Source organism: Rosa rugosa, chromosome 1 (genome assembly GCF_958449725.1).
Source record: "Rosa rugosa chromosome 1, drRosRugo1.1, whole genome shotgun sequence".
In the NCBI taxonomy this organism is placed as follows: Eukaryota; Viridiplantae; Streptophyta; class Magnoliopsida; order Rosales; family Rosaceae; genus Rosa; species Rosa rugosa.
In genome coordinates this window covers 13,222,468-13,241,605 of record NC_084820.1, presented here as the reverse complement: position 1 = coordinate 13,241,605, position 19,138 = coordinate 13,222,468, and the positions used below count along the sequence as shown (strand labels likewise).

General features: G+C 38.4%; 1 protein-coding gene and 1 long non-coding RNA gene across 2 annotated transcripts; one reads left to right on the top strand and one right to left on the bottom strand.

The window, feature by feature from the left end:
- Nucleotides 1-1,026: 1,026 nt before the first annotated feature.
- Nucleotides 1,027-2,355, bottom strand: LOC133727293 (uncharacterized). Its single transcript, XR_009855110.1, has 4 exons — nt 2,266-2,355; nt 2,009-2,138; nt 1,843-1,908; nt 1,027-1,545 (listed from the first exon to the last, which is right to left on the bottom strand). It is a non-coding gene; the product is annotated as an uncharacterized LOC133727293 (long non-coding RNA).
- A 9,813-nt stretch (nt 2,356-12,168) lies between these two features.
- Nucleotides 12,169-14,152, top strand: LOC133727291 (anthocyanidin 3-O-glucosyltransferase 5-like). Its single transcript, XM_062154889.1, has one exon. The coding sequence runs from the start codon at nt 12,295-12,297 to the stop codon at nt 13,777-13,779; it is 1,485 nt and encodes a 494-aa protein (XP_062010873.1). The 5' UTR covers nt 12,169-12,294; the 3' UTR covers nt 13,780-14,152.
- Nucleotides 14,153-19,138: the final 4,986 nt, after the last annotated feature.

Genomic DNA, 19,138 nt, shown 5'->3' with positions numbered 1-19,138 from the left:
TTGCTTGAAAATGTGAAGTTGAAATCTATGTGGCGGCCAATATTTAGCAAATTAAATGGGGGTAACAACATCAATTGTGATGCTGATGATAGCTTTGTACAAGGAACTGATGGTATTGAAGGCAGTGATGACTTCCCTGATATGGAGGGTTAGATTGATGCCTTGGGTTTCATCAAATATGTAGGAATTATCTTTTAAATATGCAGTTAACACTATGTCAAAAAGGCCTTCAGACGACAGAACAGTTATGTCGTCTGAACGAACAAAAATGTGTCGTCTAGTACGATGTCGTCTCTTGGGCGTATCGAACGACAGAAGAGTTCTGTCGTCTGAATTTTCAGACGACATAAAAAATGTGTCGTCTGATGAGTTTTGGATTTTGGGAACATTGTGATCTGTTTCTTTAAAAGCATTCAAACAACGGTTTTGTATTGTCTGATAAACAAAACAATGACAGTATTTTTTGAAATACTATTCTGTGAAGCATATTGCAAGACTTATTTGTGTGGTCTGAATGCCCTTAAATAAGAAATATGAAGACTCATATGTAGTGTCTTCTCTCATACAACAACACTTAAAGGTTGTGCTAATTTACTTTACACGACAATTATATGTGGTCGTAAAGTGTATCAGAGGACAATTAAGTGTCGTTCTATGGTTGATTTGTATGACATTTAAGTGTTGTGTGAAAGATTTTTCAATTATACATATGTGATGTTGGGAAATGGTTTAGACAATAGATTTCTGTTGTGTCAATCTCATTACGACGACAATTTACTGTCGTTTGAGATTATTTAGACGACAAATTTTTGTGGTCTAAATATAACAAGGACCACTAATAGTACGTGTTTTATATTGTCTGTAATCACGTCCAATCACACTTATTTGTTGTTGTTATACACTGTGCAGCTGCAACCACACATTTTGGTGTGCTTTTGTTGTAGCATGCAGTTTGTGATGACACATTTTAGTAGTCCCCTGTACAATTGGTATGCATGCATTCTGGAAATTAAAATTGCCCATTAATGAAAGTATGAAACCATAAAATCCACATTCAAAATCATTCATTGCAATTTCCATTAATCCACTAGTATCTCATGTACACAAACTTAATCATGAACTTCAGTTCAAAATAACTCATATATACTAATCTGGATCTGAAGACAAGTCTAAATGCTTAATGAATGAAAAATTTCTACTAGACACAAGTTAATAAAGGAACTAGCTAGCTATACTGCTGTACTGCTGTACTAGTTTCACAATCTGATCATGAACGGAATCACCCAAATCATAGAAGTGGTCATAGAAAACGGAATGGCCAGTGAGCTTGCAGAGACACAAACCTGCTGACCCATTGCAGAGACACAAATCTTTCTTGACCCCCATATAGACTTATGCTGCATATTACAAGAGCAACTAGTCTTCATTCTCAATGAGGAACAAGATATTGCAGAAAAAAGAACAAAAACCTTTGCTGCAAATCTGGTAGGTGGTCTACTCGTCTGCATTTAACTCATGTGCAGCTTAGTGAGGCATTTAACTCATCTGCAGAAAAGATACAAGCTACGTAAATATAATTAAATATAATAATACCATGACCATTATCAAAATTCAGGCATTGGTCAAACCTATCAATACTCTGATATATGATTTTGCATCATATTAATTTGAAGCTGGTATTGTACAGTTCAGATAAAGCCGAAGTAAGTACATTATATTTATCAACAAAGAGATGACTCAGATGAGTTCATCAAATACAGAACATACTTATCAGAAAAATCAGAAAACTCCAAGTGTAATGAATTATGATGATGTTTAAGGAAAACATGCTGAAGTACTTACACATTGAGAAGAGATGAGCTTTTCGATTCAGAGAGAGCGCCATTCAACTTATTGTTTCCAAGAAACCTAATCATGAAGACAGAAATACATGCCTCAATTAGTACTTGAAAGAGTACATTTAGGAGGAAAATAAAACAAGTAAGAGCTTAACAGAGTGGAATTTTACTGAGTTGCAAGAAGAGAAGAAGACCATCACTTTCTTTGATAGATTCCTCGTCAGGAAAGAATATAGGAGAATAAAATCTCTTGGCACTTGGCACAAGACAATAGTCCTGTTGCAGTCCTATATTCGTGGCCTGTAGTGCACACAATCTTGGCAGGTTATAAAGATTACGGCTAAAATACAAGAATAAATAGGTCTATATGAGTATGAAGTAGACTTAATATTTAGTGTGGAATCCAAAAGACCAGTTGGATTCCTACCTTAGTTCTCCCATCATCCACATCTATATACATAGGCGTTGTCTGGAAGGAAAAGTCAGCAAGATCTTCAACCTACAGGTTTAATGGGAAATGTATTAATATATATAAGAAGTAACTCATGTAACATATGGGCAATCCAGTCATGTAAAGAAGAGACAAAAACAGTTTAGAAACTACTGAACTATGGCAGCATATTAAGTTAATAAGTTATGCTAAAACAATGAAAAATAATGTGGAAAGCAAGAGATTGACTAACTGCTATGAGTTTGAGATATAATGCACAAACCTTCTTAGTCTGGGTTGCAGAAAATAAAGTTGTTTGCCTATTCTGCACATTCAATAGAAACTTGATCAGCTAATGCATATAACAAGGTTAAAGTCCAATTGCAATTGCAACAAAAACCATAAAAGAAAAAAAATCATAAAAGTTATTTTGAACTGCTGCACTAGTCCTGCTAGTAGAAAAAAAAAAAACAGAAACATATGGATGCATCATGGTTCATACTTGATGTCACTTCTTAAGTTGAAATACTACCCAAGTACCCAGTTTGCTCAAATTATTTTTCTGTTAAGAATATAACAAAATATATTAAGACGGTTAATGCAAGCTGTATAAACTCTGCAAAGGCAAGATATAAGTACTAAATCAGTTCAGACAAATATTATCTGTCACAGGTTATCATCCAGACAGTACAAAAGCAATGTATGGGATTCAGGAACGCATTAAAACAAATGAAATACATTGAACTTCAAACTACATGAGGGATAGCAATACATGTGTAAATGGCATCAATGAATCCCAAAAAAGGTTTAATCAGTACCTAAAGGGTAATTAATAATCAACCCAAATGTTACAAACGGCATACATATATTATAAACAAAATAAACCCAAATGGTACAAATTGCACACTTGTATTAGAAACAAAATCCCTCAAAATCAGAAACATAACTTTGCTTTATTTTTGCTTCAAACCTATTCAATTGAAACTACTAAGAAATTATTATTCCATTGAATTCCATTTGTAAAGAACTCAGCAAATGCATCGCCAATAATTCAACTGGCCCTGTTCATTGAAACAAATAGGTTTCACACGCAGAAAAGGTTTTGTCTTAAAGTTATACAGATAAGGCTTTGAACTACTCATAAACCAACAATGTACCCGTGAGTATATCTGGCAAAGAGTGTCTGTGAATGAATACGTCACTAGCTGAACATAAACTAAACTACATATTCATTTATTCTTACCTACACAACACTCAATGAGAAGATGTTGAGCATCTCTTGCGACGCGTACATCTGGAGGCAACATCTCCTTAATGATCTTGGTCATGCTTTCTGTGAAGAAACAGTGAGTTAGTTTACATCATTCAGTATTCAACTTGAATATGAGAACTAATAAGGTGTAACACATAAATGCTGATGCCCTGATTTGAAATGAAACCAGTAAAAGTTCCAAGCATGCTATAGAAGATATTTGGAAACCTCCAAGATATTTGATTGAGGAATCGTTTAATCTATATAGTTAAAAAATGTACCGAGTGGAGTATAAAAGGTAGACATAGAGTGAAAACAAAATTGCAACCAAAACCAATGAGCAAACCATGTAGACCTACTTAAACATCTCTTAGGCTTCAACAGTCCATGTCCATCCAATTAAAACTACAGGGCAAATCCATCGAATTCAAGTGGGAAATACATGACGCAGTTTGAATCAAGAAAGTGGGAAAGCTATGAACTGATACATGTTTGGCCAAACCAACCTCAGTTGTCATATCAAAACAGCCGGAGTTAAGATTGCTAGGATTCAATTGATGGTTTGGAATATTTCTGGAGTTTTTCGTGGACACAGAGACCAGAAAATCCTGTTAGGAATCCAAGGGGTCCTCTTAATCTTAGAGTTCTGCGAGTATGATGTTTATCAGTCTTACTCTTTGGTGAATGAAATCATAATATCTGTGTGACTTTTCTGTGTACCATTACAGTTTACAGATGCTTTCTCTTTACCTTGCATATATGATGAACAAACTAAAATAACTTGACGAGGTAAACTTACGTAGTAACTAATAAAGATCATGGTATAGTAGTAATAATGAAACGATAATCAAATGTGCAGTAAAACATTGACAGATTTCACAACATAAAGTCTACTAGTGAAGTTTAATCTTGAAAGCCCTACAGCCAAATGACATGATATATTCTCAATTAAAACACAACTTTCATTAATCACTTGTCTAGTTAGAAATCAGAAGAGTCACTCACAATTGGAAAACAACTATAGATACTGAATAGCCCGAATGGAAACCCTTCACTTCTGAAATCTTCCTCCCTTTGCCTTCCCACAGTTCAGTTTCAAGAGCAGCAAAATCAAACTCCCATTCTCCTTCGTTCATATGGTACAAGAATTTCATGATCAATGTATAAGTGTACAAATTACAAAAGTATCACCATGATAACAGAACAAATTGAAAAGAAGGAATTACCAGTTCCATGGAGACCATAGGTGGAATTGGATGAAAGTGGCCCGACATAGGTCTACATGGTAACAAGCTTCCCTATTTTCTTACTCTCATTCTTTCTGATTTCACTTTTCATTTCCCAATCTGCTACCCAAAAGAAAAGAAAAAGAATCAATATCATAATTTTTTGCTCAGAGATTAATGGAGAGATAACCCAAAAGCCAGTCTCCATGTAAACCCCACAAGACGCAAGGCCCCATTCATCAATCAATAGAGCTATGCAACCATATCATACACTTGCAATTTGAATAAAAGAAACCCAGTTCTAGACTGAGAAGAATCAGCCAAAACCAAGCTTAGAAATAAAAACCCATATAGCATAATTGAGCAAGAGACCAATAAAGACACAAACTTGCCTTTTGAAGCAAAACACTGACAGAATCTTGAAAACAAGCCATCTCAAGTCAAAATTGAATGAATCAGACCCCAATTTAAGAATAAGAAACAAGAATGACGAAACCCATATCTCAAATTTGCAATCTAAACACCTGAAATTATCATACAATCGTGAATTAAAAAACAAATTCTATAACAACCCTAAATCAGATGGATACCTTAGATTAGGCAGCTGGATTCGTACATAGCTGAGAGGCCAATCAACGCCTGCTGAATCGAGTATGAGATCTTGCCCTTCGCGAGGTTACAATCGAAGTGGTGGAGGTCGTCCCGACGATAGTGCGTAGCGATGAGGTTGAACACAGTGTTTTCGGGATATTTGGCGGACATCGAATAGGCCGATGGTGGAGTCCAAGGTCATGGCGATATCGATGATGAAGGAGGCCAAGCAAAGGACAAATTTGGGAGGAGAGACAGAAGAGATTTGACGAGGGAGAGAGAGAGCAAAACGAAAATCTATCCGAAGATTGAACCCAATCAAAAAACTAAACTAAAAAACAATTGAAACCCTAAATTGCTTACCAATATCCGAATCAAAAATAGCTCTATTTGTTGCTGGAGAGCTCCATTAATCTAGATGCAAAAGATGAAGTAGAGACTAAGAAGAAGAAGGCCGGAGAGACAAAGAAGAAGAATCCAGAGAGTGAGAATCGAGATCTGAGAGAGTTGAGAGAGAAGGAGAGAGGCTGGTGTTTGAGTTTTTCGTTTTCGCGGGTTCTAACTAGGTCAAGCTGAGAGAGTTGAAGGATGAGAGAAAATGACTTTAATTGGGTGTCGAGGTCTATCTCTATATCAAAAAGCACAAGTCAAAATAACTTAGAAATTTTTTAAAACAAGCTTCACACTTAGACAATATTTAAATGTTGTCTGAATGTTGCAACATTTTCAGTCAACTAGGGCTTGGCTATTTGAGAGGGAAAAGACTGCTCAATCAACATTTAGATATCCCTCCAAATTTGAGATAGGAAATCACCACCTTCTACAACTACATAAATGTGTTGTCTGAATCCTCACCATTTTTCCAAATTAAACCAGTATGGTTTTAGTCTATATTCAGACGACAGAAAAAAAAATTATGTCGTCTGAAAAACTCAGACGACATAAAACATTACTTATGTCGTCTGAAGTGTGTCGTCTGAAGGCCTTTTTGGCATAGTGTAAGGAACTAATTAGTCCTTAATCGATCATAGGATATTTTATTTTGAATCCTTTTGGAATTGCAATTATAGAAAAATTATATGTTGGTGACTACTCTCTAAATTTAATATAACTTCGCAGATTTTATAAGTCAATTGTATTTTCTGTATTTTCCTTCTATCTTATTATCAACATGTCTATATCACAAGCAAATATAAATAAGGATATATTAGCCCTGTCATAAGAAATTATTCATATGAGAGCAAAAATAGCCTCATAATAATAAATTATTCATATGAGAGAAAAACGGAGATATCTCTTAATTTGTATTCTATGAGGAAAAAAATTTCCTAGCATAATCTTAACTACAAGGAACATCCATTCCTTGCAATGTCTAATCTGCAAGGAAATGTGTTTCTCATATTTATTAATTTGTGAGGAATCTAAGTTCCTCGTAATTACTAATCTGTGAGGAATCTTTGTTCCTCGCAATTCTTAATCTGCGAGGAACATGCATTTCTCGCAATTACTAATTTGTGAGGAAACCGACAGTCCTCACGTATAGTAATCCGTGAGGGGGTTTAAGCGAGGAAAATTTGTGACGCACGAATTTCCTCACTCATTAGTTTATGCGAGGAATTTGGACATTTTGTGAGGAATTCCATTCGTCACATTTTTCATTTTCTCTTGTAGTGACAATTGTCCAAGAGAGTTAACCACAACTAAAATGATAGCAAAAACTGTTGTTGGAGCCATCTTAGCACAACAAGACTACATCAAAAACCATTGTTCAATAAAAACTCAAACAACAGTTATTTAGAGAAGCCTATAGTACCATTGTCCAATAAAAACTCAAACAACAGTTATTTAGATAAACCTATAGTACCGAAAGTGGACAACCAACGTCATTTTAAGTAGCCTGTTGTGTAGTTTGAATCCAGTCAACAGAAAAAACTAGTCCTTTGATGTCGAAGCTTCATAGAGACAACAGTAAGCATATATGTGGCTGTTGTTCTTTCTGGTATTCAGACAACAGTTACGCAAGCAACTGCTCTTGTGTCAAATTTACTCAGACGACAGTTTCCTGCTGTTGTCTGATAATTCGATCAGACGGCACAGGCTTTAACAATAGCAGCGAACCTCATCAGACGACAGTCCAAAACTGTCGTCTGATGCCATTATTGGTGTAGTGCAAATCACCCTAATACTCGGCTTGATTTGGCTCATTTACTCCATTAATTCATATTTACATAATCTTTTAATGCGTGATTAATCTTAATCAATTAATCATATGTCTATGGTGTCTCCAAGGTGCCCAAGATCAACCGTAATTTTTCATGACTTGTTCTAAGCTCCTCGTTTGTTAAAGAGAGAAAAAACCCTAAGAGAGAAAAAACCCTCGTCCGGCTGCGCCGCCATGTCTACTTTGGCCTCTGGCCCGGCCGGCGTGAGACGAGCGTGGCCGGACGAGACTCGTGTTGGGCGGCTCAACGTTTGAGCGGCGGGATCACTAAGCGTGGATGCATCTAGGAGCAGGTTGGAGGTAGGATGGGTTGGGGATCAAAACCAAACTGGAAACGATCTGGATTGCAGAAGGATGAACGGTTTTGCAGATGGAGGTGCCCGGCGGCTTGGCATGGGTTGGTGGAGGATTTCTTGGGCGATCTGTGGCGGCGGCTATGGTGGCTTGATGCGCGTGCAGCGACCAAGGGACTGTTATCGTAGAAACCAAGATCTATTGTAGGCCTTTGGCTTTCAGATCTTGAGCGTCAATCGTCGCCCGGTGCCGGAGATGGAGCGGCTGTGTGGAGAAGACCCATAGCCGGCGGCATTGGGTTTGGGTCTGGTCCGGTGATTGGCAGGGATGGGATACTCCAGTTCAGGGGTGATGGCTGGTTTAAGGCAGAAGGGAAGATGGTATGATGATGGCGGCGATCAGTCTCCGGTGGAGGCGGGTGTTTAGGCGGTGGCGATTGGGGATGCCAGGAGCGTGGGTGTCCCTAGCAGGGACCAAAGGGGTTGGGCCGGGTTATGTGTGTTGGGCCCGTGTTGGTGGGCAGTTATAATTAGTTTTTAGGGCTGTGTTTGTTTTGTTTTTGTTTTTCGGTATTAAGTTTTAGCTATTGGCTCGGTGCACTACAACTTTTGGCATAGGCAATCTCCTCTTCGGTGGTTTAGAGGGTCGTTCCTGTTCTGGAGTTGGGTCAGCAGTGGTGGCGAAAATGTCTGGCTGTGGCATACTAGCATAGACAATCATCCTTGGCCTTCTAGTGGGTCGTTTCTTTCTGGTTTCGGGTCGGAGTTTATGGCGATTTGGAGCATTTGTGGATTGCCGGTGTTGACATTAAGGTGGCAATGGAGTTGGGTTTAGTTTAGTCTCAGGTCTGATGGTCCAGCATTTCAATTTGGTCGGGTTCGAAGTCACAACGAGTGTAGACTTGGTCGATCAAAGACAGGTCAGGAGGACTCTGGGTGGCGAGTTAGTGTTGACAAAGTTGTGAGCTAGACATTCACTGCTCCTGCGCAAGTTGTCTCTGCTTTTTAGTTGTTGTGTCAATTTTAGTCTGTAGTTGAGTCAGTCAGTCAGTATGGATTTCTAGTGTGAATTCCAGTGGCCATTTCTGTGTTAGAGATGTTGCCCAAACTCATTGTAACCAGTTCAGTATTAATGAAGTTTCTTCTTGATCAAAAAAAAAAAAAAAGGTGCCCAAGATCGATCGGGATGATGGGGCACCTTACATCCAGGGGCGTAGCCACTCACAGGGCTACTTGGGCTATAGCCCAAGGGAGAATTTCGCCCAAAATGCATCAAGTATGGGTATAGCCTAAATAAAAAAATAAAAAAAATACTATGCTTCGAAGAGTTGTTGGGTTGCTGCTGTCTCAAACACCAACCCCGTCTCCCCGTTCAGAACTTCAGATCGGTTCCGCCTTCCACTCTTCCAGAGTTCCAGCTTCTAGGCTCCAGCCACGGAGCCACCTCCAATCGCTGCGAGCCACGGAGCCACCTCCAATCTCAGAGTTTCAGTCCACTGAGCCACCTCCTACTCTCACTCTCCTCATCTCCCCGTTTAGAACTTCAGATCAATTTTGATTCCACCTTCCAGAGTTCCAGGCTCCAGCCACCGAGCCACCCCCCCTTTTCAGAGTTTCAGTCCGCCTGAGATTCATTGATAATTGGGAATGGGTTGAATCGATTGATGAGATTCATTGATATTATGCAGGTCACAAAAAAAAAAATTTGGGCTTCGCCCAAAAAATTGCCACAATAAATTTAGCCCACCCTATTGTCGAATTCTAGCTACGCCCCTGCTTACATCGTATAAAAATGACGGCTTGATTTTGTAGATCGTTTGAGACCGACCGATACTAAAACTACATATTACTCCTCTATCAATCCATCTTATAATACTTCATGATCTGAATGATCAATTGTAATTTTACTTCGTTTTTATATCATACCTTGGGACGAAGATGATGATGATGACGACGACCATGATCGACTGTCATTATCACCCTAGGAGTTCAGCCATAGGCAGCACTCCAACGCACCCGCAGCAACAAGTACCCTTGCCTGGGCGGCTGGGTTGATATGACAGTATTAGCCTCTTAGGTCTTAGAGAACACAAGTTTAATTAATAAGCAGAAGAGCTAGCTAGTATTTTTGTTCCTCTCTTCTATTTCATTTCGATCATTAGTACTCCACCTTTGTCATAGCAGGGGGAAAATAGATTAATCCATCTCTGGGAATCACAGGTGTACATTTGGTTCGGTGGCTGCTGGAAAGTCAAAGAAGCCGCCGGCCGGAATATCAATGACTTGGGCAAATTGTTTGCAATTAACTAAGCAAGTTTTCATGGTGATTCACTGATCGTGAATTTTTTGTTGTCTAATATATTAGACAACGGTCACAAATCATTGGATTTGCATGGAAAGATATCTATTGTTTTTAAGCGCTGGACATGTTCTCCTGGTTTGTGTCCTTTCCTCTCATCTGTAGTATTGCTGTCTAGATTCGCATGCACTAGAACACAGTAGAACAGAGAGCTACATATATATTGTTAAAAACAAATGGAAAGCTATATTATACACCATTTTTCTTTTTGGAATGATATATTATACTAGTAGACTTTTTTCGCGCATAAGGATAAGTTCGTCTGGTTGTGGCCATTTCCAGGATTGGTCATTCATTTTTTCTGTTCTTTAGGTAAATACATGGTTAACCACTACGAAAATGAATTGTCAAAGGAGAAAACAAATCTAGTTGCATACTTGCATGCATGATTTCAGCATCTGAAAAAAAGTTACATGACTCTTCGTGTTATATTCCTGACCCTTCGGGGGCGTTGGTCAGTGGTCAAGTAATGGAAGACTTGGCCAAAACCCGGGGGGGGGGGGGGGGGGGGGAGGGGTTAACCACTACGAAAATGAATTGTCAAAGGAGAAAACAAATCTAGCATGCATGATTTCAGCATCTGAAAAAATGTTACATGACTCTTCGTGTTATATTCCTGACCCTTCGGGGGCGTTGGTCAGTGGTCAATGGTCAAGTAATGGGAAGACTTGGCCAAAACCGGGCGGGGGGGTTAAGTACTTAAGTGGTCAGTGGTCACGTAATGGAAGACTTGGCCAAAACCAATGTCAGGGAAATTAGAAGCTCTTGAGGCTATCAGGCTATGTGAGGTCATCTTCATCCAATTCTTCTTCTTGCTCTTTGGACGCATTTGTCTTTAGTCCACTGACATCACCTGTAGACACCTGTTCACACCCATAATAAGTGAAAATAAATAAATTTTTTATTCTATTATATATAACAGAGATGAGAGATTGATCGGCTTGGCTTGCTCCTCCTACGACTTATTTTTGAATTCTTTTCCTCTCTCGGGCTTTGTCTTACTCGATTTCTGAAACCAATACCTAACAGTCCTCTCTTTCTCTCTCTTTGTTTCTCTCTGCTCTGCTGCTACTGCTAGGCTAGGAGGAAATTAGAAGAACATAGCTACATTTCCAAGGAGTTAATAGTATCAACACCAAAAAACGTACGTGAAGGATAAAGCACTTTTGACGGCACTATTGAAAATTTATTTGACCCAATAACCAAAAAAAGACAAAATTAGTTACAGTCCCCATCCCCATCCCCATCCCCCTCCTCCTCCTCCTCCACCAGGCCACCACCACACACTCAAATCTCTCTCAGATCCAAAAAGGGTATCTGTATCCACAATGCTAAAACTAGTAAGGTTCTTTTTATGATGCATTAATATACCGATGCATCAAATAGATTAGTTCGATATAGAGATAGACCGGCTCAATACAGGGATAGACTAATTTGAGATCAAGTCGAGACTAATCTACTTATGTATGTAGTCAATCTACCTCTATATCAAATGTAATCTACTTAATGTATTAGTACACTAATGTAATGTAAAATTTTCCTTATAATCTAGTAAAACCTTTTCTTTCCTTTTCTTTTCCGGTGGGCAACTAAGAAGTTCTAGCTAGACTCGTTCCTAACTTCTAAGTAATAGATTTAAGCCAATGATCTATTAACATTGAGAAGTTGGCTGGTTGATGAGAATTGAATGGAAGATGGTCTTTCATTATTCGTATGGCCCTTAATTTGTATTATTTTATGAGTTCTCAAAAAAAAAAAAAAGTATTATTTTATGAGAACATAATTGGTCTTTCTTTACTATAAAAATTGTGACGAGATTCACCCCGTTATTCAAAACCACCGGTCCAAAAAAGCACAAAACTCTTCTTGTCCCATTTCATCTTGTTCACATTAATTTTAAGTTTTGAAATCTAAACCATAGACCAGAACGTGCACGTACTCATTGTTTATGTACAGTAGCCCAAATCTCTATAAAACTTACCTGCGTCTCACAATACATGCGCGCTGAGCTAGCTAGCTATAAGCTTTGTAGCTCACAATAATATCTCTCTTCGATTTCTCCTTAGTCCCTTACCTCTATTTCCATGGAGATCACAAACCAGCATGCAGCATTACTCTGCAGCCCAGGTATGGGGCACCTCATCCCTGTCCTTGAGCTCGGGAAACGACTCGTCACCCACCAAAACTTCACTGTCACAATCTTCGTCGTCCCATTGCACACTTCCAAGGCCGAATCTGAACTCCTCGACGCATCTGCCTTCCCACGTAGTCTGGACATCATCGAGCTCCCATCACCTGATGTTTCTGGCCTTGTCGACCCCGATGCTGTCGTCGTCACACGCCTCGCAGAAATGATGCGACAAGTACGACCTGCGTTTCGTGCCGCCTTACACGACATGATCAAGTTTCGTCATCGTCGCCCCACCATGCTCATCGTGGACCTATTCGGCACCGAATCTTTGCCTATTGCCGAGGAGTTTGGGATTCCAAAGTATGTGTACATTGCTTCCAATGCATGGTTCCTTTCTGTAATGATTTATTCTCCAACACTAGATGAGCAAGTCAAGGGTAAATTTGTTGACCTCGAAGATCCACTAGAAATTCCTGGATGTAGACAATTATTCCCAGAACTTGATATCGTTGACGCTTTGCTGGACCGGAGTAATCAGCAGTACGACGAGCACATGCTGATGGGAAGAGGAATCCCAAAGGGTGATGGAATTTTGATAAACATATGGGAGGAACTAGAGCCCAAGTCCCTAGCAGCACTAAGAGATGAGAAATTCTTGGGCCGATTTGCGAATGTGCCTGTCTTTCCAATTGGGCCGTTGATGAGGCCCAATGTGTCTTCCAGCCCGAGGGGTGATGTGTTTGATTGGCTAGATGAGCAGCCCAATGAATCTGTGATTTACGTGTCCTTTGGAAGCGGTGGGGCCCTGTCGTATGAACAAATGGTCGAGCTAGCTTGGGGTTTGGAGATGAGTCAACAGAGGTTCGTTTGGATCATTCGGCCGCCTATCAGATCATCTACCAACGAAACATTTTTCACGGCAGGGAATCACAATGGCGAGAACAACAATCTAACTAAATACTTGCCCAAGGGGTTTTTGGGCCGAACCAAGCACATTGGGTTTGTCATCCCTTTGTGGGCTCCACAAGTGGATATCTTGGCCCATCCATCGGTCGGAGGGTTTTTGACACATTGCGGGTGGAACTCAACCCTTGAAAGCATCACCAACGGAGTACCAATGATCGCTTGGCCGCTTTACGCTGAGCAGAGGTTGAATGCTACGTTGTTGACGGAGGAGCTAGGGGTGGCGGTTCGGTCAAAGATACCCCCGTGGAAGAACGTGGTGGAGAGAGAAGAGATAGAGGAAATGGTGAGGAAAATTATGGAGGACAAAGAAGGTTTTGCATTGAGAGATAGAGCCAAGAATCTTAAATTCAGTGGTGCAAACGCTTTGGAACAAGGTGGTTCGTCTTATGATGCTCTTTCTCAGTTCACTAAACATGCTGAAATGTTCGTGCAATTTGCAAATGGTGTTGATCATCCTTCCCAAGTTCCGTGAGAAGTGTATACATGCATTTGTTTTGTTTTTTTTTTTTTTTGATTTGTCAATCACACGGTGTCCTCAAATGCTTCTTAGGCCCAGAGACTAATCTGTGCTCGGGGGATCTTGTCAGAACGCTTCCTCCCCCCTGGCCACCAAGAATATATTGGGATTTAACTCCAATAAGTGTTGGAGGGATTCGAACCCGGGTGTGGGGGTTCCACACCTGGAGGCTCTTACCAACTCGACCACCTGTGGTGGTTCATTTGTTTTGTTTTTGAATCTGTTTAATTTGTTATTCTTATCATAAATCATTGTGCTGCAATTTAGAATTACTAGTCTTAATGATTTAATTGTTGTTTCAATGAACTGCGTTTGTATGTAATTAAATGTTCACATATATAGACCATAAATTTATTTTTTCTTTGCATCGTATTACTTACCATATTGTTCTTTAGTGTCTACTCTCTAGTCCTTCTTACAATGTGTGGTACCAAGAATATCATAGGGTTTCTAGCTGATCAATAGTACATAATCTTCTCAACAAAAACAAAAAAAGAAAAGAGTGTATAGTATATAATAGGATCCTTAATCAATAGTTATGAGAGTTCAAGCTTGTAATAGGGATATATTTATTTTCGTTTTCACTTATGTCTTCTCATTGCGATTTTTATATGCGGTAATTTTAGTGCTTATTGCAAGTTTGTAATCTTTTTCTTTTTTTTTCAATAAATTTAAATTTTTCCTCGTGTTTACGAGAATTCATAAAAAAAATATTAATCAATAGTCTTGAGAGTTCAAGATAAAGATTGTATAGTATAAATATAGTAACATATAAAATAGGGAGAATATCACAAATGGTCACTCAACTTTTACTTATTTGACACTTTGGTCACTCACCTTTTAAATATATCACTTAGGTCACTCAACTTTAACTCTGTTATTCACTTTAGTCACTTTCTTCTTTAATTTTTTTCATTAAAAAAAAATTATTTGTGATATGCTCATATTATCCTATATTTCTATGCCTCTTAATCTTGGTTTTTATGTTTAGTTCTCCTTATTTATGATTCATTTACATCTTTTAGTGTTTTTGTAGGTTTGTTCCATAGAATGAAGAAAAGAAGCCAAAATGAGCTAAGTAGAATTGAAAGACAATGTGCAATCTGAGACTGGCACTACACCAAAAAGGGTCTTTTACGGCCCACAATGTGTGCCGTAAAAGGATATTTACGGCGCACAATGGCAGGCTGTAAATGCCGGAGCCGTAAAAGACGTACCTCATTCACGGCACACTAAAATGCGCCGTTAAAGTGCATCCAAGAACGCCGTGAAAGTGATATCGAAATGCCACTCATGTTATTTACGGCACATGTTGCACGCCGTAAAAGACTTGATTGCGTTCCCATTGAAGGCGTATAATGTGTGCCGTAAAAGTGTGATTGAGTTCCCATTTAAGGAGCAACTTGCACGCCGTAAACAAGGTTTTTTTTAATAAAAAAAAAATTATATTTCTACCAATTTCACATTTGTATCAGTATCACCATATCCATATGACAAATTAGATGTAAGAGAAACATTTCAATCAGATTATCATTATAAGTAATTTCATTTACAAAATGACAATTAAAAATGTACAAGTAGCAATACTCAGTACATCAATCAATCAAACTCTAACTCTACAAGTTCAATTCACATATCAGTTTCATTTCAGCAAACAGATCAAGGACTACCACCCTCCCTGCAGGAACATAATGTAAAAGTGTCTGGAAAGAAGTATGCTCCATTGTTAATGACAACAGATAAATAAAAGGGAACAATATACCCAAAACAAAAATTGTAAATATAACCTTCATTTGTGCAGGCCTCCAGAATGGATCATGTGAAAATAACCACCCCTGCAGAATTAGTCATTAGCATACCAAAACATAGTAAAGTCCAGTAACTTTCCAGCAACTCTACAAGTAACTAACACATAAGGAAGTCATCATAATCAAGGTCAAAAGTGAAAAATACAGAGCCAGAAAGACTAAAAGCCAATTAAAATGCATATCTACACATACTGATATATATATATATATATATATATATATATACATATATATATATATATATTTTTTTTTTTTATCAATTCAAAGTTCTTGTTCTGCACAAATCAGATGGTTTAGTTTGGACTTGGCTAGAGAATAAAGTAAAAAAACTATTAATGTGAGGTCTAGTCCTCCATTACGACCACGAAACCGATATGTATAACCTTCATCATCACCATAAAGCAAATCAAAAGTATAAATCAAACATACCTCTCAGTAAAACTCGTGGTCTTTAACTCTATGGTGCGGAAAACTGGAATATAAATTTGAGGTGGGCAATCTGTCCGGATTAAGTAAATGCAATTATACAAAAGTAACAGTATGGCTTAAAGCATTTGCAAAAGACATACAAGATTTTAGCTTGACAAAAACAGTATTCATTGTAGGAACTATACTAGTATAGTACCACCAAAAACAGTATTCCATTTTCAGTATTCCATTGTTACTGAAATGCATGCCATCTGCTTTTGCTGATCTGGATGCTGAGGAAGAATTACTATTTGAGGTTTGCGGCTGGCAGGTACGAATTGTCTTCACACTGTCAAAGAACATGCACTTATTAGGATCCATGAAACAAATTGCGAATCTGTGATCACCGAATAAAGAATTTGAGTTAAGAGTTTCCTAAAAAAAGTGATCTTAGTACCTCCCAGCAGCAGAGAAAATCTTCATGAGGTTTTGGTGGCAATGATCCTCAGGCAAATTTTCAGCAACAACAATGTGAGGCTACAGATCAGAATGAGTATTAGATGATAAGAAACAAAAGTTCAATTTTTACAAAACCTCAAGAGTTATCAACGTAAACAAGGATATAATTATAACTTTCATAGTACATGAGTGCGATATTATGTGACTGCAGGAGATGATATTATGTCTATATTTTATAATAGCATTGTTCACAAAATTCTTGACATAAACGACCAAAATAGCATCATAGACAAGGCACCAAAAGAATATCATGAAACTAGGATAAAACCTACTTGCAACTCTTCCATATCTGATTGAGTCAAGGGATGCTGGCGTCTGACCTTCTTCCCATCTTCATGTACTACCTGCAGATTATGGCATCATCAGTGACTCAAAACAAATCTTTGAGAGCCTTTACGTACAACAACATAATATGAAGCCAGAGCACAAATAAGTGAACTCACAAGCTTTGAGGAGTTCCACAATACAGTTGCAAGCTGGGAATGACTACTTACGAGGGCCTTAATCTTCTTGAAAGATGCAACAACAGATATTGGCACTATATCAGAATGAATAATAAACAGTTAATAGTGATGAAAACTCAACCCACTGAATTCCAATGCAAAATCAATATACATCCTTGCATATAAAACTGGTTTGCAGCACCACAAACAAATTAGGTATTTCTGCAGGGACAAATCTTGCCCTTTAACTTGAAAGGTAAGCATCATATTAAGTATATTACAGAGCCCACAAACACTGAATCTAACTCTCTCACACATTTAAAACCATAACAGTTCTCAAAGGAAAGAAACAGTACAAACAGATTAGTAATTACCAAATCCTTCAGGGTCTTTGTTTATGAACCTCATAAGATGATCAGTTGTAGCTAAGTTCAGATCACTGAAATAATACTCCACCTGCAAATGTTAGGAGAACAAAAAGAATATCAGGTAAGGTAAAGAGTAGGGAAAGTTGAGATTACAACTATTATATTAGATACTAGTATAGTACCACCAAAAACAGTATTCCATTTTTAGATTTTCTCAAACACATTATAGGAGTCAAACCCTGCATACGTTCTGGAACACATGTTATCGAATTCCATAAGGACCAGCTTCATCCCCATTTCAATTCATCCAATGTCAAATTAAGTTTGCAGCCAACATACTTTTAGACACATATATGAACGCTATTACATAGCATATAATCTGGTATAATAGAAAAATCAAGTAGGGTATACCTTTAGAAGTACGCCTTCTTTAGTAAAAAACTCCCTCAACGACACCAATGGTTTCCCCTTGAACTCCTGAACTGTCACCTTACTCTTATGCGAAAGCTGCGTCACCACAAACAATACCCCAAAAATCAAAAATCAAATAAAATATCGAATCCAAATTGGCAATAAGCAAGACCCGGATTTTGGCATACCCTACAAATCACGAGATCGCCATTTTCATCGAACCCACGCTCCTGGTTGCTCTCGTCTGCTACTTTGGACTCCTCGTCGTCTGCTGATTCCGAATCTTCGACTCAGTGGCTTGGTCCATGTCCGATTCTTTCAGGATTAGACAGCAATTTCTGCGGCTGAATTCCAACCTACTTTATGTTCATTCTCAGATCTAAAAGAAACCCAGAATCAAACTAAAAAAGAAACTACAATTTGGTTTTACCTATTACCTACAAAGTGAAAAGGAGAGAAGGATTACCCATCCGTGCTGAGCGAATTTTGCTTTTCTCCGACATTGGATTGAGCTCCTTCGATATGCAGGGCGAGAAAGAGAGAGAGGGAGAATGCGTTTTGCCCACAAAATAAAAATTGAATAGGAAGTTTTTGTTTGATAAAAAAAAAAGTACGTGGGAAGTTTAAGTTTTGGCCCAAATATTGGGCGGGCTGGAAAACCTTTTTACAGCGTGCGTCATCTGTGCGCCGTTAATAAGGATATCAAAACTATTTATTTAAGGCGTGCTTTAATTGCATGCCGTAAATAGCTTAAAAATACCTTATTTACGACATGCATTAATTGGAAGCACGCCGGAAATAGCTCAAGACCTTATTTACGGCGTGCAATTAGAGCATGCCGTAAATAAGGTATTCTCTAGAGTTATTTACGGCATGCATTGAAAGCGCGCCATAAATGAGGTACTCTCTATAGTTATTTACGGCATGCTTCACAATCACGCCGTAAATAAGGTATTCTCTAGAGCTATTTACGGCGCGCTTTAAATGAGCGCCGTAAATGACGAATTTTTACGGCACACATGAATGCACGCCGTAAATTTTAAGCGGTAAAAGACTCTTTTTCTTGTAGTGTGGGAATCTGTCTGTGCAGAACCACCAACTTCACCGAATTACTGGGAGTTACTCAGATCGAATCAGACAATTTTCCTTATATCATTGGAAAGCTACGGATGTCAACTTTCTGTAGAATTTTACGGATCTCGATTTCGATACTTCTGGAGAAAGTTATGATTATTTGAGTGAAGATAGGTCGGACAGGAATTCCCGAGCGGAATTTACAACCATTCGTGGAGAACTCAAGTTCCATGGCACAAGATCGTCAATCCTAATGTTTCAAGGAAGTTAATTAAGATGAAGA